The sequence below is a fragment of the Poecilia reticulata genome, chromosome 3 (assembly GCF_904066995.2).
Source record: "Poecilia reticulata chromosome 3, P_reticulata-male-v2, whole genome shotgun sequence".
NCBI lineage: Eukaryota > Metazoa > Chordata > Actinopteri > Cyprinodontiformes > Poeciliidae > Poecilia > Poecilia reticulata.
In genome coordinates, this window is record NC_088832.1 from 23208645 (window position 1) to 23231724 (window position 23080).

General features: G+C 37.5%; 2 protein-coding genes across 2 annotated transcripts in view; both read left to right on the top strand.

Annotated features, from left to right (window-relative positions):
• The first annotated feature begins 458 nt into the window (after positions 1-458).
• Positions 459-13097, top strand: smyd2a (SET and MYND domain containing 2a). Its single transcript, XM_008405848.2, has 12 exons — positions 459-731; positions 1560-1623; positions 2253-2363; positions 2819-2879; positions 4442-4569; positions 5868-5935; positions 6773-6875; positions 6956-7066; positions 8331-8451; positions 8549-8723; positions 9376-9484; positions 10326-13097. The coding sequence occupies exons 1-12, from the start codon at positions 559-561 to the stop codon at positions 10407-10409; spliced, it is 1308 nt and encodes a 435-aa protein (XP_008404070.2). The 5' UTR covers positions 459-558; the 3' UTR covers positions 10410-13097.
• Positions 13098-13814: 717 nt separating this feature from the next.
• The window catches only part of cenpf (centromere protein F), a 29178-nt gene continuing 19912 nt past the window's right edge, over positions 13815-23080 (top strand). Inside the window, exons 1-15 of the mRNA XM_081605277.1 lie at positions 13815-13911; positions 16599-16770; positions 16853-16978; positions 17164-17234; positions 17321-17457; positions 17533-17624; positions 18329-18590; positions 18689-18891; positions 18966-19091; positions 19916-20044; positions 20135-20257; positions 20337-20472; positions 20548-20677; positions 22094-22373; positions 22443-22649. Coding sequence (XP_081461403.1) covers positions 16609-16770; positions 16853-16978; positions 17164-17234; positions 17321-17457; positions 17533-17624; positions 18329-18590; positions 18689-18891; positions 18966-19091; positions 19916-20044; positions 20135-20257; positions 20337-20472; positions 20548-20677; positions 22094-22373; positions 22443-22649 — 2184 coding nt within the window. The 5' untranslated portion in view covers positions 13815-13911; positions 16599-16608. The remainder of the gene's footprint in view (positions 13912-16598; positions 16771-16852; positions 16979-17163; positions 17235-17320; positions 17458-17532; positions 17625-18328; positions 18591-18688; positions 18892-18965; positions 19092-19915; positions 20045-20134; positions 20258-20336; positions 20473-20547; positions 20678-22093; positions 22374-22442; positions 22650-23080) is intronic.

Below are 23080 nucleotides of genomic sequence, written 5' to 3' on the forward strand. Positions count from 1 at the left end.
ACTTTGTATTAATTTATTCCATATTACATAAAATACATTTAAGATTCAGAAAGAATAGTGAAAATGGGATTCCATAAAAGGGAGCAATATATACATTTACATATATATATATATTATTTGTCAAAAGTTAAATACTTATTTTCCTTCAACTTTAAGCTTACTTAATATACTTAAAGTAAGAATTTCTACTTGAAAGTTAATATAACTTTTTAAGTTAACTTTCTAACTTCTGGAAGTTAGAACGTTAACTTCCAGAAGTTAACTTCAATTTCAATATTGAAATTCCAATATTGAAATTGGAATTTCAATATTCCATGAAATTCCAATTTCATGGAACATTGGTATTCCATGAAATACATTTAGATTCAGAAAGAATCTGCATGTTCTGTTTATGTACTGTACCGCGGTGCAGTTCCGACTCGTGTCCAGCAGGGGGTAATGTCAGACTCCAGTCTTCCCTGCTGAGGATCGCAGAGGAAGAAAACGGCTCAGACAGAAGCGGATTAGCAAACTCAGCAGACTGTGGAAGTCTGAGGAGAACAGCGACCTGAACAAACCATGAAGAACGAAGGCATAGAGGGGACGGAGCGGTTCCTGAGCCCGGACCGAGGCCGAGGCCTGCGGGCGGTGAGGCACTTCGCGGTGGGGGAGCTGGTGTTCGCCTGTCCTGCCTACTCCTACGTGCTGACGGTGAATGAGAGGGGGGCTCACTGCGAGCACTGCTTCACCAGGTAACCTGCTCCTCAGCTCCGTGAACCTCCAGGAGCAGCGCCTTTAAACACTGACGGGTTCAAAGGTCAGCTTGACTCAGCTGCTCAGTTCGCAGGAAGCTGCAGCAGCCGCCAATAAATGGGTCAGTGAGGAAGCTCACCTGGTTCCTGCTGCAGTCATGCAGGTAGCAGAGGCAGATTTACTTACCTGGGCTGCCATGAGCAACAGAGTAGTGGGCTAGTGGTGATGTGTAACCACACCACCTTTTAAAACAGAAAGGAAGATTCATTTAGAAACTTAATCATCCTTGTTTACCGCAACATCTGGTGCATCATGTAGCATTTTTTTATAGTTAGCTTAATGAAAGCAGCAGTAGTTTTTCACTTGGTCACATGTGTCCCACGCAGGCTGCCATTGCGCCACCAAAAGGTTATGAGGCTAAATATAGCTGTCCATGTGTCCCAGGACAGGAAAAGGCCACGGCGCATGGTTCGGTTAATGACCGGGTTGGATGCAAGCACATATATTAAATTATTGGGCTGCAACTACCAAATATTCTGACGATTAACCGATTAATCTGTTAGAAAAATTGGCACATTTTGTAGTTTGTTTGCACTACAGGATGCAAACAAACAAAAATTCAATTCCCTTGTTTTAAAAATAAACATTTAAAAAAATAATAACAGCATTCCTGTAGTGAACATGAACCAGGTGAAGCTAAAACAATCGCACTGGCGGAGTTTTGTGTAGAACACTTTTAGAGACAAATTTGTTTTTGCATTTAATGTAAAATATATCAATATTTTGTATTGTCGGGTTCATGAAATCATACTGTTTTTCTTTTGCAGGAGAGAAGATCTTTTCAAATGCGGTAAATGTAAGCAGGCCTACTACTGCAATGTTGACTGTCAGGTAAGAGGAGCCTTTTCTCCCTTCTTTCCTCTTTTGGAAATGTTTGATTTCTGCTTCCCTTTTCCTAAATGAATCAGAGGAACTAAGAGATTTTCAGATTCGATTTGAAATTGTGTGAAGCTCTTGCAGATTTAAGCTATTTTATATGCCGGCTTATTTATTCCTGGAAATAAATGGAGCCAAAGTCTTTTTACTGTTTCATCTTTGATGACAGAGGATCGTTTCTGGACCACATATCATGCCAACAGCAGAGAGGATTTCCATTTTTACATAAAAAAATATTTTTGCAGGGTCTTTGAAGATCCTGATTTAATTCTTCAATTTAATTAAAGAAGTTAGCAAATTAGCAAGTTTTTGCTGAAGCCATTTTGTTATCTTGTTCTTATCCACAAATAGTTAATAAAAAGTGTCTAATGAGTTTTTGTTATGTTGTTGGTTAAAACTTGCTGTAGCATAATGTTAGTTGGTTAGAGTTATAAATATGAAACAGAATGCTAGTTTTTTTTTTAATTCACACAAATCTTAAATTAAATAATAAAAATATTTGTTGCTTATTTATTTCCCTGTTAGGTGCATTTACTGGTCTCCTTATTTATGATTGGAGTCCTTTGTGCTTCTTGTCTGCTCAGAGAGGCGACTGGCCCATGCATAAGCTGGAGTGTGTCGCCATGTGTGCATATGGGGAGAACTGGTGTCCATCAGAGACGGTCAGACTGGTGGCCAGAATCATCATGAAACAGGTAAACGTCCCCAGATGTAGGAGAAGGTTTCAGTGTGAAGCTTATGAGCCATCGCAATCTATAGTCTGAATTGTTTTAATTCAGTGTACATATTGAAACCATAATAAAAGAGGGTAGACGTGTGTTGTATTTAGTGGACCTCTTTTTAAATGCTAATTGTCCGATTTAGATTGGCTTATACTTGAAATATCTTTTACGCGTTATGGCTCTAAAATAGTTTTATTTGAACAGTTTTGCAAAGTAAAAACCTAAACTCTACAACTCAGAAAGTGAACTCTGCATAGAAACCGTCTTTTATGATCAATCTGTAGTTTTCAGCAAAGCTTTGTCAGTAATAAGTTATCTAGAAAACCAGTTTACATCTTAAAATGTGAGTCCTGATTAAAGCTTTCTGTATGTCTTTTGCATATTTATGTGCTGTGACTAAACTGTCCTCCTGTGTCTGAACTGTTAAGAGAGTCACGACGGATCGGACCCCTTCAGAACGGCTGCTCCTGCTCAAAGAGTTCGAAGCACGTGAGTCATCATCCGAGTCTGTGAATTAAAGCACGAGCGTTTGGTTAAATATTCCTGCACTTTTAGTTACACGGTGTGTTAATTTGCTCATCTGTGTGTGATCTCGCTGTAGTTTTAGCAGAGTCTATTAATATTCTCCGCTGTAGCCTCCAGTCCTGATTCTGTCTCTTTCACTCAGTATGACTGCAGAGCTGAGGGACTTAAATCCCAAGTTACAGGGTGCTGTAATTTTTTTCTCTCTCTGTGTTCCCGTTAACTGCTGCCACTTTTTTTTTTTTCAGCGAGGCACTTTCTCAGGTATCGTACCGGGACTGACTTGCACACAAACCGCTGCTTCACCACAGGATCGTCAGCACCAACATTTCTCTGAACTCAAAGCAAACGTATGAGCAGCTGCTGCCTGCACTGCTTCATGCTGGTGTTGGTTCCTGATGTTGATGCACATGAATCAATACTGGGGAAGCAAGTTATCTATTAATAAGATAATTTATTGGTCCCCCATAGGATAAATTGGTCTTGGAAGTAGGGGCAAGGCTGCAGTACAACAAAAAATCTAAACAATAGTTCAAAAAGACAATAGTAACAAGTAACATCAATACAAAAAAATGCAACAAAAAGTTAATCTAAAGTTGATTCATCTTAACAATCGACTAGCCATTTTCTTAAAAACCTCCTGTATCAAAATGGCCGACCATCTTTCTCAATATAAAAGCATACAATTTTCAGAATATGCTCAATGAATATAAAAAACATTACATTTGATCATTATTTTGTATCAGCTGTATTTAATACTGAGCGAATAAAGAGAAAGTTATGCTTTTCTCTCTTTATTAAATCTAGACATGTTTATAAAATATAGCTAAACAGGAACTTCACAGGTTGCTGCACACCAAAAGTAAAAGATAAAAATAATAAAATATGTGAAACGCTTAACTACACATGAACAAAGCGAGTTCATACAGTAATACTGTCGATGCTTGCTGTTAAACTAATGTTAAAACTTAGCTAAATGAAGAGCTTTAACTCAAAATCCACCGTGATTATTGGCATCGTTGTCCTCATCATATTAAAATGCTTAGTGCTCCGTTTTTCTCTCGTTACATTATCGCCTTCGCAACACATGAATAATTGTCGCGTCATGACGTTCGGCTGAATGATCGATGTTGATGTGAAACTTGTAAACTACGGTAGATGTCAAAACATAACCGCCTGAAGTCAATTTTGAGGTTCCCCACACGACACTCTGTTTCGACGGTTACATTTTGCCTTTTGGTCTTAACCGCCATTTTTATTTCGTATTGGCTAACCTGTGGCGCCCTCTTCTGGATGGCGACCAAACTGCAACACTGTTAGTTACTCGATTGGAACGCATTTTAATTTAATTAGCCGTTAATTGTTTACATCCCTAATCAGTATGGTTTTACAGTGAAGAGTGTTTGAAACTTCTGTCTAAAATCGCGTCTCTAATCTCCTCTTCTTTATATACTGTGTTCTGTTGCGGTGTTCAATACTTTTTACCGCTGCTGTCTCTCCTTTGATTTCCTGTTTTTTGCCTCTTACAGATCTGGATAAGATGGACAGTGAGAAGGAGGAGTTAAACCAGGCTGACATTGCGGCTTTGCACCATTTCTACTCCAAACACATCAGTGACCTCCCTGACGACCAGGCTCTGACTGAGCTCTTTGCACAGGTAAAATCTGAGAACGTTTTGATCAGAAACATTAACAAAATAAACAAAATGAAGCTGATGGTTACATCGGCCACTCTTTTATGGGCCTTGAACAGCATCTGTATTGATTATAAAATAAATATTTGACCAAAAGTTCTATTGATAAATATACTAAGTGATGTACTTTACGGAAGGATTTGTAACTTTTTCACATTTTTCCACAAACTTTTAACATATTTTACTGAAATGAAGTGCATCTAAATCACCACTTTTGACCCTGAAATACCTAAATAAAATATGGTGCAGCTATTTAAAGGAAAGGTTATGAAACCCCTGCTCTAGTAAATTTCTTATGCTTTCACAGAACAGCAGCTGGATTTATGCTCAGATGATATTACACACATGAGGACACTTTTACTAATTTGGATTGCTGTTCTGTAGAACAGAGATCTGCAGCTCTTAACCCATAGAAATGAAAAGAATAATGCTTCTTGCAATGTTTCTAAATAAAAATAGTAATAAAAATGTTTTCTGGATTTTTCTTGATGTAATTACGGTTTAAAATCTACAACAGAATAACAGTAATGGTGCATAAATATTTTAATAAATGCGGTTCTTTAATTGAACCATAAACCAAACAAAACTGGCATTTTAAAAATCAATGAGCTCTTTGTTTTTAATGGGTCTTGTTGCTTTTGTGGCTCCAGACAAATGTTTCTAAAAAGAAACGAGGCCAAAAACCTCTCTGGGTTTTAAATGTTTTTATTTTGTGGCATCATAGTTAAGGGTCTGAATACAGTGAACAACTCATTTATAAGAGTATTTACTAAAAAGTGCTTACACTATGTGCCAATTTGTGTTTTCCTTAAGTTAAAGTTTGTGATTGTAACTTGACAATGTTTGTTTTTTTTAGTGTTGGATGTTATCATTCAAATTATAACTGACCTCTGTTCCTCCAGTTTTACCAGATAAATGGTGAACCAATGGGAAATGGAAGTGTTTTTATTTATATTGGTGAACAGCAGGAGTGGAGCATGTTGGTGCCTGCAGGACATCAAATCGCTGGCTGACTGGATCCGGTCTGCAGCTCTTATCTCTTTAATTTGATCCGTCTGGCGGAGCCGTGGCCTCTTTGCTTTCACACTGCACTAATGGAAACAAGCTCTTTAGCCTCTTATCTCAAGGCTACATTTAATCTGTGCTGCAGGACGTCCTCCATCCTATCGGATGTTTCACAGCACTTTAGTCTGCAACGTTTGCTTTGTCATCATATATCTGAACTCTGGTTTCTTTATTGTTGTTTTTTTGTCTGTTTCCAGGTAAACTGTAATGGGTTCACCATAGAGGACGAAGAGCTCTCCCATCTAGGATCAGCTGTTTTTCCTGAGTAAATACTTTACAAATCATCACAAAAACTGTTAAATACTCTCTGTGTAACCAGGGCTGCAACTAATTACTGTTTTTGTAATTCATCCATCCATTTTATTCCGCTTATCCAGGGTCGGGTTTTTGTAATTGATTATTGTATTGATTATTCTGACAATTAATTGGGAAACGAAATTGCCACATTTTGCCAATTTTCTTTTTAATAAAATTTTTTTATTTAACCACCTGAATATTTTTATACACTATTAACAACACTTAAAAATGTAAATAACAAGTCATTCATTTCCCCTTATAAATCAGAAAATAAAAATTTTATTACCTATAAGACAATAACCTAGCATTTATACTTTAACATCAACATGTGAAAAGCTTAGGCTTTTCTTCTTGACTTAAACTCAGTACAGTGTAGGACTGACCTGGTGATCATCTTTTGGGTTAACCAATTAATAATTGGATTAAAAAAGACACTTAAAACATTTTTTTTACAGAATTTGAACCAGGTGAAGCCAAAACTGCCACTTAAGAAACTCTGGGTTGAACATATGTTCATCTTAAATACAAAATGTTTATATTTTTTGTACAGTTCTGGCTAAATTATTGCTCTGAGTGTGTTGTTCTTTCAGCAGTTTACCTTTTTTGAATTTTCATACTCCAGTTGATGATTAGTCGGTTGGCGATTTTGTCAAGAATCAATTAATGACGATAATTAATCATGATTAATCATGATTAATCGTTTCAGCCCTACACATAACTTTCTTCTCTTCTGTTATGCAGGTATTTTTCCATCTTTATCTCCTTTTAAGATGTAATTAATTGAAATGATGCCTTCTCCTTCCAGTGTAGCGCTGATGAACCACAGCTGTAGTCCAAATGTTATTGTGACCTATAAAGGCACAGTGGCTGAGGTCAGAGCCGTTCAAGAGATAAACCCAGGGGAAGAGGTAAAAGACAAAGCTTCTGTTTTTGCCAAAATTTAAATAAAAAATGTTCTCTTTATTCTTAATTGATTTCTTTTTTGCAGATCTTTGACAGTTACATAGACCTGCTGTATCCAACAGAGGACCGGAGAGAGAGGCTGTTAGATTCCTACTTCTTCATGTGCCAGTGCACCGAGTGCACCAGCAGGTCAAAGGTGATCGCTGCTGAAGTCCTCAAACTCTTTTTATCTAATGAGGATAGAACAGTGTAGTTAAGGGGTATGCATAAGATTGACATATCATGTTATAAACATAATATTTTGATAGATTGATTGGATTGGATTTATCGCCACTGTACAGTAAACTGTATAATTAAACTAGTAGTACAGCTTCTTAGGGCATTTATAAACAAACAGTCTAAACAGGTAAGACTGGTGTGATCTGGGAAAAAAGAAAAAAATACATAACATCTGTCATAAACATGAAGGAGTCTTCATGAATAATGACACCTTAATGCAAAGTTGAATTAAAAGTGTCAAGGCAGCATTATTTGGTAAATGTGAGGGATCTACACAGACCAAATGGTTTCCAAAAATAGCCTTAATTTATTACAAAATGGTCAAAAATGGTGCTAAAATGATGATTTGAGCCCAAAGCAGAGGTCAACACAACAGACTGCAAGTGGAGCACAAACTGACCCAATGAACAAAACATGAGTGGAACTTGAGAGGCTGATCAAACCACTGCTGGCAACACAAAGTAATTAAATAAACACACAGAAGCTTAACTAGCAAACAAAAACTGGTCAGAACTATACTCTGTCTTTTTTAAATTAAACAAATGGTATTAGAACTGAACTGACTATAAAAAAAACACTAAAGAAATAGTCAAATTAAACTAAAGTAATAACCAAAGTTTCCTCCTCCCTGCAAACAAATGGTACAACCTGCTGAGTTGGTTTGCCAGCCTTCTGTGTAGCACTGCCAAAATATAGCAAACTGATAGATAAAGTTAACTTAAGAGTCAGGCTGTTGAAAATAATTTTAATTAAAAAATGAAAGTAGAATCACTAGTTAATCTGTAAACTAATTTTAAGGATGAACAGAAAAACAATTACCATTCAATGTAAATTATGACACTTTTATGCAAAGTTGCATTAAAACTTGCACTAAAAGTCTGTTAAAAGTCAACTTTCCATTAAAAGTGTCATTATGACACTTTGTAACAATGTTCATGACACCTGGTGTCATGTCTTGTTTATGAGTCTTATGAAAATCCCTTCAAATACAGTGTTCCCAAATGAATTGTTTTGCTCATCACATGAAATTTCTCACATTTAAATTGCATAAAATGTTAAAGTAGATGCTTTTGTAAGGCACTGTATTAAAAGCAACAGAAATACAAGCATACCAGTGTTTTCTGTGTTGTAGTTTCCATCTGGAAACCTTACGATTATTTACTGCTTTTCTCGTCGTGCAGGATAAAGCAAAAATGGAGATCAGGAAGCTGAGCTCTCCGCCAGAACCAAAGGAAATCCAGTCTATGGTCCATTATGCCAAAAATGTCATTGAAGAGTTCAGAAGAGCCAAGCACTACAAAAATATCCTGTTCTCATTAGAGCTTTCCCTGTGTAATCTCTCCTGTCTCGTGTCTCTGTGCCTCCTGCTGTTTGTCGTTTCTCCTTGACTCTGTTGCACATCCCGGCGAGCTGCTGGAGATGTGTGAGCTCAGCCTGGAGAAGATGGGAGCTATTTTTGCAGACACCAACGTCTACATGCTGCACATGATGTATCAGGCCATGGGCGTGTGTCTCTACATGCAGGACTGGGACGGCGCCATGAGCTACGGGGAGAAAATCGTTCAGCCGTACAGGTAAACCGATGTGATGCGTCCCAAACCAGAAGGTCCATTCAGAGGTTTGAGGAGACGTTTGAGAGCAGAGTGGGTTTTTGATCCAAATGACACTTGGTAGTCTTTATGAAACCATTTGCTTCAACAGTTACATTAAACAAGCTCTTTTGTTTTCCATGCTCAACTCATCTGACCTCAGTGATTTAAAACCCAGCATTTCCTTTTATTTAAATTAAAATATATATTAAAAATTCACATTTAGGAGGTTTCTATCCTTCCATTTGGGTCTCAATTGTTTCTAAAAACAATAAAACCTGCTTTATAAAAACTGTCCAATAAGGCAATAAGTTAATGGGTTTTTTTTTGGTGTCTGGAATTTCCACTGCGCCGTTACCTAGCAACCCCAGCCAGGCCCAGCCCGTCACCTAGCAACCGAAGCAAAACTCCAGCATGTTTGGCGCTTACCATTCTATTTGCTGCTTTATATTAAATGTTCTCTTTTTATTCATGTTCAGCCTGCCTGACCTCTGTGGTTTTTAAACCCAGAGTTTCCATTTGTTACTGTTGAAGGCAGCTGTGTTTTTAATTACTGAAGCACCAAAACCAAAGCAAACCGTTTGTCTCAGTAACTCCATCCTCTTCTTGGGTTGATGCGTTGCCATTTTCTCCGCAGTGTTCACTACCCGACCTACTCTCTCAATGTGGCGTCCATGTACCTGAAGCTGGGCCGTCTCTACTTGGGACTTGAAAAGAAATCTCAAGGTGTCAAAGCTTTGAAAAAGGTAATTTTTGAATTTATTCGTGTCATTTTTGCCTCAGGAAATAAAATTTTAAAGTTTGTAAGTTTATTTTAAAAGTAAATAACATGGCTTCTTTGGCAGAGTTGCCAGCAGGAAACATCTTCTCTCTATAAACAGATTGTAGAGAAACCTTGATTTGCAATGTTGTGTCTGAGGAAACCAAATTAAAGATATTTGTTTTATTTTCAAACATTCCCTGTACCAGTCTATTCAAAACACTGATGTCAAGCACAGTGTAGCACTGAGTAAATGTTTCAAGATTAAAAAATCACTTAAAGGGGCATTATGTATTTTCCAGGCACCAGTTGTTATAAAAATGTTTAAATCAAACATAACTTTGAAAAAAAAATTGACTTTGCAGTTAGATGCCTTGAAATTAGGCCTCTGTCTCTTTAAGAAGCTCCTCTTTCCGAGATTCAACCTTCAGCAAATTATAACAATGATCCTCCATTATCCCGTTTAAAACTGTTCTCAAGAGCTTTGGATTATTTTTGACTTTATTGTCGTACAGCTTCTTGTCTTACTACGACTGCATTATTGTTTTATGACTTTATTCTCATAATTAAAATATCGTAGCCCGGCCCTGCTACTCTGCTGTAGAGTTCACCTGAATTCAACGTCCAAATAAATATAAACTGTAAAAAACAAACAAGTTGGCGGCTCTAAACTATGGAAACCCAAGGAGTTTATTGGTGGAAACAAAATCCAGATTTACCAAAAATATAATCCTAAAACAACAAAAATGTGATTAATCCATAAAATCAGTTTATTGACTGGATGCCTTATGAGTGTCTGTGTCAATCATGTCTGTATTTCTCCTCAGGCGTTGGCCATCATGGAGGTGGCTCATGGGAAAGACCACCATTATGTAGCAGAGGTCAAACGGGAAATCCTGGACCAGAAATAAACCAGGAGAAAGAGAAACTTAAACTGGGACCTCCTTAAAAAGCAACAAAACACACATCTCCAAAGCATGGCATGCATCCTTTTCCTCTGTTTTTGCACCTTTTTTATTTTCCTGCCTCACTTTATGCACATGCGTTCTGACTGGATTATGTTTTTTTACCTGTCCCCGATTTCTTCACATACTGGACTTTAACTAGGTTTGCTTTTTGGAATTAATTTAAAAACCCCTGAAGTATTTTGTTTTTCACCGTCAAACTGAACTCATCGTCCTGCCTTTTGAAGCTGCCTTCTGAAGAAAGTCAAGCTTTCGCCTGGTGGCTTCCACCTTCGTCCTGCTTTTCCACTCAGTGTTTTGTGGATTCGTCTCCAGACTGTTTGTGTTTCTGCAGCATTTCGAGCTGCATGTGTCCTTCCAGATTAGTCACTGGGTCACAGCCTGTCTGTTTACCACCACAGCACAGTTTATGGTCGCACTCAGTGAAACTGTGATTTAACACTAAGACTGGCCATGCATCAAACACTCTGTAGCAACAGAGAGGTCTCGCAGCGCGTTGTGGTTTGTTGAAGGGAAGTGTTGCATGATTGACTTATTATGCATTTGTTTATGTTTCTGTTTGTTTTGTTTTTTTCAGATGAAGTGATCAGTTCTTATCTTGGCTGCTCTCTCTTTTCAAAAAAAGAAGAGAATGAGAAAAATATCACATCAAAGTTGAAAACAACAATGTATATTTTTTTATTTACTGCTAAAAAAGGGTCGCATATACATTATTACAGTAAAGTATTTGGTAAATTTTTTTGTCATTCTGTGTTTTAGCTGGTTAGTCGGACAATCTGCTCGAGTAGCAACCCTGCAGTCAGCTGCATTTCAGACGTCCAGTTTGCAGCGAAGTAGCAAAAATGCGATGCTGTTGCTGCTTTAGTTTCTACATTATCAGTGTTTGTGCTTTTCACAACGGGAAATATTTCCAAATAGATTTTTTTTTCTTTATTACAAATAAATTAGCAGAGTGGAGGTTTTATTCAGCCAGCTGACTGGCAGTCGACTGATCGTGTGACCTTCACAGATCAGTAACCGACCCAAAGCGAAACACTCGGGCCTGGGAAAGAGCACCGGACTGAGATTTGACCAAATGTTCTGAGAGTTTCTGCCAAGGATCCGGCCGAAACCGGAGCCTCTGGTTCTGTCGTAACAGCAGGAACTCTGTACTTTGTTTTTTTTTTTTTTTATGTTTCTTTAAAAGCAAATTCTCCTCAGTCTGGGTTTGACGTTAACATGCACTAAGAACGTCGCATATCTACATTCTATAAGAAATATTTCTTTATGTAATTTTGAGAAATGTTCCTGCTTCATGTTTCTCAGTGCTTACTGTCTTTTTTGAAGTATAAATTTGATGATTTTTGCTTAATTTGCACCATCAGAAAAATCCAAACAGTTCAACTTGTGAAAAACCGTTTCAGCAGAAATTATTAAATACTAGTAAGACAAATCTATATTATAATTTTCAGGCGGCTACAAACCCTCACTCTAAAGTGTGAGGCAGGTGCCGCTTGTAAAATTATCTTTTTTGTAGACTTAACACTGCAAAAATAAAAACAATCTCACCAAGTATTTTTGGTCCAGTTTGTAGTGAAAATATCTCGGTACTCTTGAAATGGGACAAAACTAACTCATAAGTAGCTCATCAGCTATTTTTTGTTTTGAGTAAATAATTCCTTAGTATTAGTTTTTAAAAAACTACAAGTTTTCCTGGGATATTATTTCACTTGTAACATGAAATATCTTGGTGAAATTAGTTAAACTTGTACGTTTTAGTCAATATTTAGGAATCGCTGATTTAAAACAAACCATCTCTTGCTGAAAATTTAATTATGAGTTAGTTTTGTCTTATTTCAAGTGTACTAAGACATTAACACCTGAAACTAGACCAAAAGTACTTAGTAACATTTTTTGATTTTGCAGTATAAATCTAAAACCACCAAGAAATACTTCTTTCCCTTTTTTGATGTTTTAGCTCTTAATTTGTCAGGCAACGGAAGCTTTGCAGCAAAGATCACCTGGGCCTTATCTAAGGGTTTTCCTTGCACTCGTGTTTTGTATTCTCAATGTGACTAAATGATGTCAAACTTAAACATGGTTTATCCAGAAGTGGACAGTTTCGCTGTCAGTGGATTGTCATCAGAAACCAGTAGCTTCTCCTGTTTACTGTTCAGTGAACTCAATGCACCACATCAATGTGGCCTACAGACTGACGTAACCTTGTGATGAGTTTTCTGTGGTTGTATTTGTAGCATCTCCTGCTTATGTGACTGTCAACTCTATTAAAAACGATGCATCTGCAAGGTGCCTGCCTTATAGCTGTAATGTGACAAGCACCATTTCAGCAGCTCAGTACAGCCCACATAATCATGTTTGTATATTTCTGCAAGAGAAGAAGATGCAGAGGCTTTGCATAAGCCAAACACTGTTTGGACTGTCTGTCCAAACGTAAGCGCAGCATTTAGTAAGACATTTTTTCCCTTGGCTGTTCAAACGAATCTGTTGTTTTTTAATTCTTTGTAATCCTTTCTGCATGTTTCTGTAATGAATTACCAAGCATGAATGTTATTCTGTTGGAATGCAAAAAAGATGTAAGTCTATGATTTTTCATTATGTTTTAAATGAAAACTAATAAATGATGATTAAACTATCCGCACTCTATCGATTCAGATTTTGTAACTGAAAATGTTTTGAATCGGAGTTCAAAGCACTTTTATTTTTCTTCCATGTTTTTTTTTAAATTTTTTATTTTACTTTTTCTCTAAATTATGCTGTTCAATGCCCCATAGCAGAAAAAGTGAAACATTCTGCTTTAAAATTATTGCTTGTGAAAGGTTTTTTGTTTTTTTTATTTTTTAGAAAAAAAAAGACGTAGTATAATACTGGTTGATTATGATGAGATGCTAATCAGCTGCTCCTAGTTGTAAAAACACCTTGTTTTCAAGGTTACACATGATAACTGCAAAAAAAACAACAAAAAAAAAACATTCAAAACCAGAGGGTAAAACTCTCCAAACAAAAATATGAACAAAAGTCTACAAACAAAGCAAATCAGAACTAACGTAACAACGCCAACATGCTGTCACCATGACCGGTGTAATTCCGGAATCATCCATATGTAAACATCCATAATGTAAGCATCCATATGATCAACCTGTTGCTAATATATTTCTCACTTTTGAGGATATTCTAATTTATCGAGATTAATTTTGAGTTTGCCTGGGTCATGATACCAAGCTGCTGTATTTCTGTTAATACAGATGGGACGTTTCTGTCTGTAGTGTGTATTGACATGCTGACACCACAAGGGGCACTGTGGAAAGAGTAACAAGTAAGCCAATCAGGTGCGGTATATGCGTCGTGACGTCAGTTTGACTGGACCAATAGATGTGTAGCTAAGGGAACGAACGCTTCCTCAACTACAGTTTGAATTTTCTAAAGTCGAGCAAGAAGCGTCGCGCCCAAAGTAAGTGTAGACAAGCTTATACTTTATATCTTCATATGTTAAAAATAATCTCTGAAGGTATTTTGAAAATATGAGTCGGTATTTATTAGAGTTGCCAATCTTCAAGCTGTGGATCGGTCAAGATCTAAGTTTAAGTTAGGTTTTATATTTTCGTTGAAACAATTCAACACGATCAACCTAACGATAAACTACAATGGAAACTGTAGCTGAACGTTTTTAATGCTTTTCTTTACGATTAGCGGTGTTTTCACTCATGTTTCAGATGTGTGCTTGTTGGCTCAGAATCATACAAAAATATTTTTTATTCATGTTTGTAGTTTTCATTTATTTATGTGTGCACTGACGTCGATTAATGATGCTAATTCTGCTAGCTTATTACCGACCTCATTGCAGAACAAACAGACGTACCGATTACACATTACGTATCTATAGGTTGTGAGCATATAATTTAAACAAAAAGATATATTTTTCATCTTTTTCTATCGTTGTTTTATTGAAACATAATCCGTTTTAATAACCTTTTCCACAAATTCTGCATGCTGTGATACGATCAAAACAAAAACATTTGATTTAAAATAAGTTATTAACCCATACAAACTCAGACTCATTTTTTGCTTAAAATATTGCAGTATTCATATATATTTTCAAAGAAAAATGTTTTTGTCAGTAGCTGGATATCACACTATCTGGGGTCTCTGTTTGCAGTGAACCCAAAGGGAAAAGTTGTTTATTTATTGAAGAGATCTACCAAGAAATCAAACATTTAAAGAAGCAAAGCCAATGTGTACATTGTGACAAATGATTGCTTGGATGTCATATTTGATAAGTATGGCTGAGACTATTAACCAGATTAATGGTGATGAATCGATTTTTAAAATTATCGTCAATATATTTACTAATCGATTAATGGTTAACAGGAGTTTACACACTCAAAAAAGGCAATGAGCTGAAAAAAATAATTATTCGGAGCAGTAATTAGGCCAAAAATGTACAAAATGTAATATTTTAGATAAAAAACACAATTTTCTGGAAGTATGTTTTCCTCAAAACTGTCAGTTTTAGCTTAACTTGGAGGAAATTCATTAAAGGAAAGCTGTGTTATTGCATTTTAGGCAATAAAAAAATGAATTGAATTATTTGTTTTAATCTTTTAACAATGTCTAAAAGGCTCAGGTGGTTAAATGAAAAATCTGCAGAATGTGCCAACTTGTTCTCTGAATTGTCTGAAAATTCAATAGAATAATTCATTACTGAAGTAATTGTTAGCTGTGACCGTATTGGTAAGACTAGTTTCTTTTTAAATGTTTTTCATTCAGGCTGTACATATCAATACTATATTTGCCAGTTGGATTGAGTCTAACCTTATTGATCACACCTGACGGACATTTTAGTGGCTCAGATGTAAAGTTCACAGAGAGAGGAAGGCGCTGTACGATCATCATCTTCATCGCAATATTTAGCAGAGGCGTCGCAGCTGCATGTTTTCCTGATAACTTTAGGCCTTAATTTGCCAAAAATCCTTTTTGAAATACTTTTCATTATTTGAATAATCAGGATCTTATGAACTTTGTCAAATTAGCTCAGTTGGTTGTTTTTAATGTTCAGCTCTACTAAAATACATATTAATGTTTTCATGATATGCAATACAGAACATTTTTAATATTCTAAGTTATTTAAGGCAACTCTTAGTTATTTTGACAAGAGAGCCACATGGGATTTTTTAACTTTAAAACTGATGTGATGTAAAAATATTTCCCAAATGTTTTATATAAAAATTGATAAAAGATTCTCCAGGAGGTCAGGTTGGATCTATGATTTACTACTAAACCTTTGTAACTCATATTTTTGTCACAATGACGCGTTTTTCTGGACGGTAAATGTCCCAGTATTTATTGCGATAAACGATTTTGTTTTGTGACTATTTTCATGTAATGTATAAATAATGGCATAATAACACAAACTTGCCCTTTAATTTTGTAGAGAGCACTTAAATGAAACATTTTAAATATGCAAAATAAAACACAACAACCAAATATAATAAGTGAGATGAAAATTTAAAAACACTTGAACCAAAATCGTATATAAAATGGATTATGATGTCTCTGTAAACAAAATTTCCATTCAATAAATATTAATCAGAATGAAAATGATTGAGCTCATTTTAATTTATTATGCGATTAAACGGTGTTGGCCATGACAGCATAAATTCAAACACTAATTTAATTTTGTTCATTGAGCATCAATGTTGTAAAAACTCTAATTAAAACGCATTATATCCAACACAAGAAAATGGCACAAAGCCTATAAATACGTATCAAACAGTAGCACAAATCAGAAGTCTGTATATTACAGTCAACTAAAGCAGAAAACAAGCCTAAAAATAAATTATTTAGAATTTTTTGTTTTGTTTTGGGTCTGTTTCCCTTTAGCTGGGAGAACTGGGGAGTTAAGACCCAGAGGGCCGTGACCTCTTTGGTTTTTGGTCTTGAATGTTGCCTGATGGCAGTTTGAGGTGGAACTGACTTCACTTGGAGATGAAATTAACAAGTAACTTTCTAGAACAGTGAAATTGTGTTCTGGTGGGTTAATTCAGAATTTAAAGATAAAACCAAAGCCAGTTTCGTTGGTCCATCCAGCTGCTTTGTTCCGTCTCCAACGTGTGATAAATGATTGGGTCTCTGGTTGAGGTTTTAGGCCATGAGCTGGGCGGTGGAGGAGTGGAAGGATGGACTTCCAGGGAAAGCCCTGCAGAAGATCCAGGAGATGGAGATCCAACTGGACAAACTGAAGAAGGAACGGACACAGAAGCAGTTTCAGCTGGACTCTCTGGAAGCTGCCCTGCAGAAACAGAAGCAGAAGGTCAGTTTTCACTCGGAGCGGGCCGGGCGGGTTTGTGACGTCGACACGTTTGTGCGAGTAACTTGAACACTCGGTTCTTCAGGTGGACAGCGAACGCACCGAGATCTCGGCTTTGAAAAGAGAAAACCAGTCGATGATTGAGTCGTGTGACGCTTTGGAGAAAACTCGTCAGAAGGTCGTTCATGACCTCGGAGTCAAAGAGCAGCAGGTCCGTTTCTCACAAAAAACCAAGGAAGTGTAGGCTCTGCTGGGAGGTTGTACTGTATTTATTGTCCTGAAAAATGAGTCATAGTTTATGTTTAACATGTAAAATATTAATAAAATACATTGAAGTTTGTGAATGAAAATGGTAAAAAATGTGTGGTTTTAACTGGTTTGCCCCCTTGGACTCAGGTGAGCTACCTGGAGGGTCAACTTAACTCCTGCAAGAAGACCATCGATCGTCTGGAGCAAGAACTCAAGAAGTGGGTTTGTTTTTGGTTCCCGTTACCTCATTAGGACCATTATTGTTTGTTTGTTTGTTTTTGCAAACGTGTCTATTTTCCTTCAGGTACAAAACTGAGCTTGATCGCTCTCAACCTGCTGGATCTTCCTCGCTGTCCACCTCTTCCTCCGACCTGCAGACGTTCAGCACTCCACAGAAGACTTTTGCTACGCCAGCGCCTGTCGCTGCACACAGACAGCAAGGTATCCTGGTTTGCAGGGGCCTTGAGTTTGGTCTGAGCCGTCATGTTTGCAGGTCTCACTCGTGTGTCTTTGCAGACGGCAAACTGGAGGAGCTTCAGGAAAAGTACAACCATGAAGTGGAGGAAAGAAGAAAGCTGGAAAGTGAGCTCAAAATGTTGCAGGCCAAGGTGAGTTTTACTTTTCATGATGTCTGATTTCTTTAATTGTAGTTTTAATGCGGACGTATTAAGCAAAATTCACATTTTGCATGTTTTTGTATTTCCATTTGGGACTTAACTGCTTCTAAAAACAACCCCAACACTTAAAAAGTCATTTTTGGCTATAAGTTAAATGTTTTTTAGTGTCTAGAAAATGAGCCATTTTAAAATCCTCCTGATTATTAAGTCACATTCTACGGGCACTGTGTTGTTTCTTAGCAACTATCACAGAGTCCAGCCCGTTACCTAGCAACTCAAGTAGGACTCCAGGATGTTTGGTCAGCTGGTTTTACTGCTGTATTTGCTGTACAATGGCTGCTGGAAAAGAGAAGTGTTTTGTCGAATACTTACCAGCCAGAAATCACTTACTACATTCATGTTGGTTGTGCAGGAGGCTCCACTTCTGCTTTTCAAAGATGTATAGTTGTATAAATGTGCATCTGTTTGCAGCTATATTCATGTGTAAATGTTGAGCTGGGATTGTGGCCAGCAGCAGGTCACTGGGATTTAAAGTGACAAGACTCATTAAAACGGCTCATTCTGAAAGGAGATCCAAATGGACAAAACTGACCAAAACTAAAATCTTAACTTTTGTGTAAAAAAAATGTAACGAACACGTAGATCTATTTAAGGAGCCACAACAGGTCACCTTCATCGTGTCCGTCCTCCTTCAGTTGCTGAATCAGTCATCCGTCAGCCACAAGGACATCGCCGCCCGCCAAGCTGGGTCATCCATATTCCCATGGCAACAGCAGGATCAGGTCCACAACCTGCGGGGCCAGGATGTGATGGAGACGCCGCTAAAGAGACGCGGTGCTTCTCTGTGGGACGAGGAAACGCCGATCAAACCCAGCCAGCGGATGAGTTCGTCCAGAACCGTCCAGAGTCCCGGTGGATCGTCCCAGCAGACGGAGCAGCTGAAGAGCCTCAACCAAGGTGGACTTTCATGGATTTCATAGCTAATTAGTTTCTGATGTTATGAGTGAGATATTCCCTGTAAACCTGCTTTTTTTTTTTTTTGTCTTCACCATCAGAGCTGCGTGGACGTGTGTCGGAGCTGGAGAGGAATCTGGCCGCTCAGGAAAAGGAAATTCGTAACCAAGCGTCAAAGTTGCAGGAACTTCAAACTCACTTGAACCAAACCCGCAAAGAGCTGGCGGAGCGGGACAGAGAGCTGGCCAAGGCCGGCCACGAGCTGAGCCAGGCTGCAGACCGCCACCAGCAGCTGCAGGCAAAGGTACCAGGGCTCCGTTTCTGTTTGGTGACGTCATCTCCTGGAATAGAAGAGCTAAACGATCTCTGTTGTGTTAGTGTTCCCTGGTGGAGCAGAAGCTGAAGCAGGTCTCTGAGGAGATGAGCTGCCAGAGGCACAACGCTGAGAGCTGCAGACGAGCTCTGGAGCAGAAACTCAAAGACCAGGAGAGAAACAGTCAGAAGGTAAAACAACGCAACGTGTTCTTGTTGTTTTAAGATGCAGGGTAAGTCCTGGAAAATGCTTGAATTTCTGCATAGGATCCTTGGCGGTGGTTGATATTCAAACTGCTCAGTTCTGTAATAAAATTCAATCTAACATTTGATTAAAAGCCTAAATATGGAAAACAATTATTTACAGTTAAAACCAGATGTTTTTCTGCACCTAATGAAAAGACAGACACATTTTTTTTCTCAGTTTGAAGTTAAATCAGACTAAATTGTTCTTGTTTAGGTCAGTTATAATTACCACAATTATTTATTTTTGCTAAATGACAGAAAACTTGGCAAGAACATTTTTTATATATATTTTTTGTAACTTTGCATATTGTGTTTAAAGATTTAATTTTAATTCAGTTCAACTTAACTGCATTGTGTCAATTTGATATATTTTATTCCTGTTGATCTTATATTTTAAATGTTAAACATCATTGAAATTTGTGTTTTGTTTTTTTTTGTTAAATTAGTGTTTTGTTCTCGGATTAGTCAGATTTATAAGAGTGAGATATTTCAAAACATTAAATGTTACATTTTATGTAGAATGTAGGATACTATCACAAGATATTATTAATAACAGTAATAAAATATATCATTTAAGAGTGAAACTGTGTTTTTTATTTCATTTGTGTTATTTTTAATCTCCAAAGTTTGGTGCTGGAAAAGTTTGAAAACTCACCTTGGAAATCCTTGAAAGGTTCCTCAATGTTACTGTGGGAAAAGTGCATAAACTCTGGGAAGAGCATTAAATTCTGACTTATTATTCAGGTTATATTTTGGCTTTGGGTTGGTAGGAGTTGGCTCAGCTTCAGAGTTCCCATCAGGCTTTGGATCAGCAGCTCAACCAGACCAGAACCAAGCTGACGCAGGAGGTCCAACAGGCCAAAAAAGAGAACAATGTCCTTCAAGCGGACATGGAGAAGGTAGCGTCTCACTTTGGCGTTTTATTGAGCGACGCAAAAACGATGCAACTTCTACAGTTTCACTGTTTGTTTTTTTTGTGGAAACTTTAGCTGCGCTTGCAGAAGAATCAGATGGAGAGAGAAATAGAGGAGCAGAAGCAGAAGCTGCTGCGGTCCGAACAAGGCCTGCAGGCGACGCAGACCAAAGAGCAAGACCTCCACAAAAAGATGGAGGTACACACAAACTCTTGTATAAAACTTTCTGTTTTGGCGAGATGAGTTACCCATTTTCAAAATGTCCCCTGCCCTTCAGGAGCTGCACAAAGAGAAGAGCGGTGTGACCATCCAGCTGGACCGCAGCAGCAGGTCGCTGACTCAGCTGGAGGAGGAGAAGAGGACCTCGGAGCAGTCGCTGAAACGGACCCAGGGGCAGCTGGAGGATCTGAAAGGTGCTGAAGCAGCAGGAATGATTGTTGATGTGTCCTACTCGTGTCTTCTCACCAGCTTTCTTTCTTGTACTTCAGCGAAATCTGACAGACAGGCCGAGGAGCTGAAGAGACTCCAGTCCAAACTTGAGCAACAGACTCAGGCGGCAGCAAGAGAGCTGGAGCAGATGAAGAAGACGCTTTCTGACGCAGAGGCCCGGAGTGACAAGTAAACATCTTAGAAGTCGTAACGTTTTCTTTCTGCTTATGATGGATTATGGTTTTCTATGCCAGACATTGAGAAATGTAAAAGAAGCATGAAGGAAGAAGTGAGCGATGTGCTAATTTGGCTGTGTTGTTTGGCGAAGCGAACAGTAGAGGGCAGTTCTGAGTTGGTGTCCAGGAAATTGGCGGCCAGGTGGAGAAAATTAAACAAAACGAGGCTCCTATTAGATGAAGATGTTTTTCACTTGGATCAACATTTCTGCCATCTGCCCCGTCAATTATGATGCTGTTGCTTCTTCAGTTGTGATAGATCAAAATATTGGGCTGCAACTATCAGTTATTTTAGTAATTCTGACACAATCAAATAAAAAAACTGGCGTATTTTCCAGATTTTTCATTTAACCACTTAAGCCATTTTTATTCAATATTATAAGCACATTAAATATTGAAATAAATAATTTAGTCCTGTTTTTGATTAATAAAAATTTTATTTCCTAAAATGCAAAAACGTAGCTTTCTTTTAGAGAACTGGGTGAAGTTGAAACTGAGCCACTCAAGGAGTTTTGGGTAAAAAATATTTACTAAGGTGTTATCGTAAATTCAAAATGTATTTATATTTTGGAAAGTTTTGGCTGAATTACTGCTTTAAATGTTTTTTTTTTTTTTTTCATCAAATAATCTTTTCTGAGATCACTAAATTAGTTGACAATTATCTCAATAATAAATTTATCACAATTGGTTCAGTCCTACCAAAATAACAAAGGTAACATATTTGCTCCATAAGAGCATCAATAAATGTCAGTAAATTAAAAAAAATTATTAAAATGAAGTTACTATGTGCAGTTTAGTGATATAAATCACTTCTATTTAAAATGTATTTTTCAATAGCAATATTTTGTTTGTGTGCCATACAGTAACCCCCCAAAAAAGTAAAAATTTGTTTTTTTTAATCATAATTTTTATTGTTATAGCATTAATGCCACAAAATATTGCAATAAAATTCTATGTCCATATCATCCAACCGTAATTAAAAGGCTTCGTTTGTTTAAAAATATATTTTTTATTATTCACAACTTGGTTCACACAGAACAAACATTACGAATCAACAAATTAGTGCAAAATAACCAGATAAGAGAACAAATAACGGCAACAGAAATAAAATAAACACAAAAAACATAACAAAAAGAAATGAGGCGGATACATTCAGAACAAAGACAAAACACAGAACATGTTTAGTACAAAATAATACATAAAAATTAAGTGTGTTTAAAATTACTTGCCTGATTAGTTTTTTTTGATAATCTATAGTTGATAATCTATCACTATAAATTATATTTTGACTGTAATCAAGCGTTTTGCTCGTCATGTTTCAGTTTTCCATTGACATTCAGTTCATCATAACAGATTTGTTGCTTTGCAGATCTCAGAATGAGCTTCAGAAGCAGAAGCAGGAGAGCGAGACGCTGAGCAACAAGCTGACGGTGGAAGAGAAGGAGAGCGAAGCGTTGAAATCAAACCTCCGTCAGAGTCAGGACGAGTGCCAGGCTGTGAAACAGGAGCACCAGGCTCTGCTGGAGTGGAAGAAGAACAAGGAGAACTTGATCAACCAAACCGAGGCCGTGCAGCAGGAGCTCACTGACAGGATTATCACTTTGGAGGACAAAGCGAGTCAGATGCACGAGGGCAACAACGAACTCCAGGTGAGTTTCATCAATATGCAACCTGCTGCTGTTCAGGAAGAAATTAAACGTGTGTGCTTAATGCTGCAGGCCCAGATCTCATCCATGGAGGCAGACAAAGCCAGTCTGTCCGCCCACATCGACGCCCTGAAGGGAGAACTCCTCATGAGGAGCACGGAGCTGGAGGAGAAGCAGCATCAGTACCAGCAGCTTCAGCTCCACGTCTCTGAAGCGGAACAGAAACACGGCAAAGAGCTGGAGAACGCCGGGAAGCAGCTGGCACAGCTCCAGGGACAGGTGAGGCCAAGACTCTGGCTCCTCCTGGAAAAACCTTCAGTCTGTCCTCCTCTAGGAGCAACAGGGATCAGACACCAGCTAAAAATGCTTCATGAACCCCGAGACGTTTTCAAGGCTTGGAAAACGCTTCATTTCTGTGCAAAGTTTTGTAATGATACACAATCTAGCATTTAATTAAAAGCACAAATATTGAAAACATTGCTTGGAAGTGAAACCAGATAGTTTTCCACACCTAATAAAAAAAACATATAAATTTTAATCGCTGTCTGAAGTCAAATCAAATGAAACTTTTCTTATTTTAGGCCAGTTACTTCATCAATCTTTTTTTCTTTTCTTTTTTTAATTATTATTTTTCTGTCATTTTTGTTTGTCTCGTTTTGGATATTTAAAATGTCTTCCTGTTCCAGTGTTAAAGTTAAAGTTTATTTATC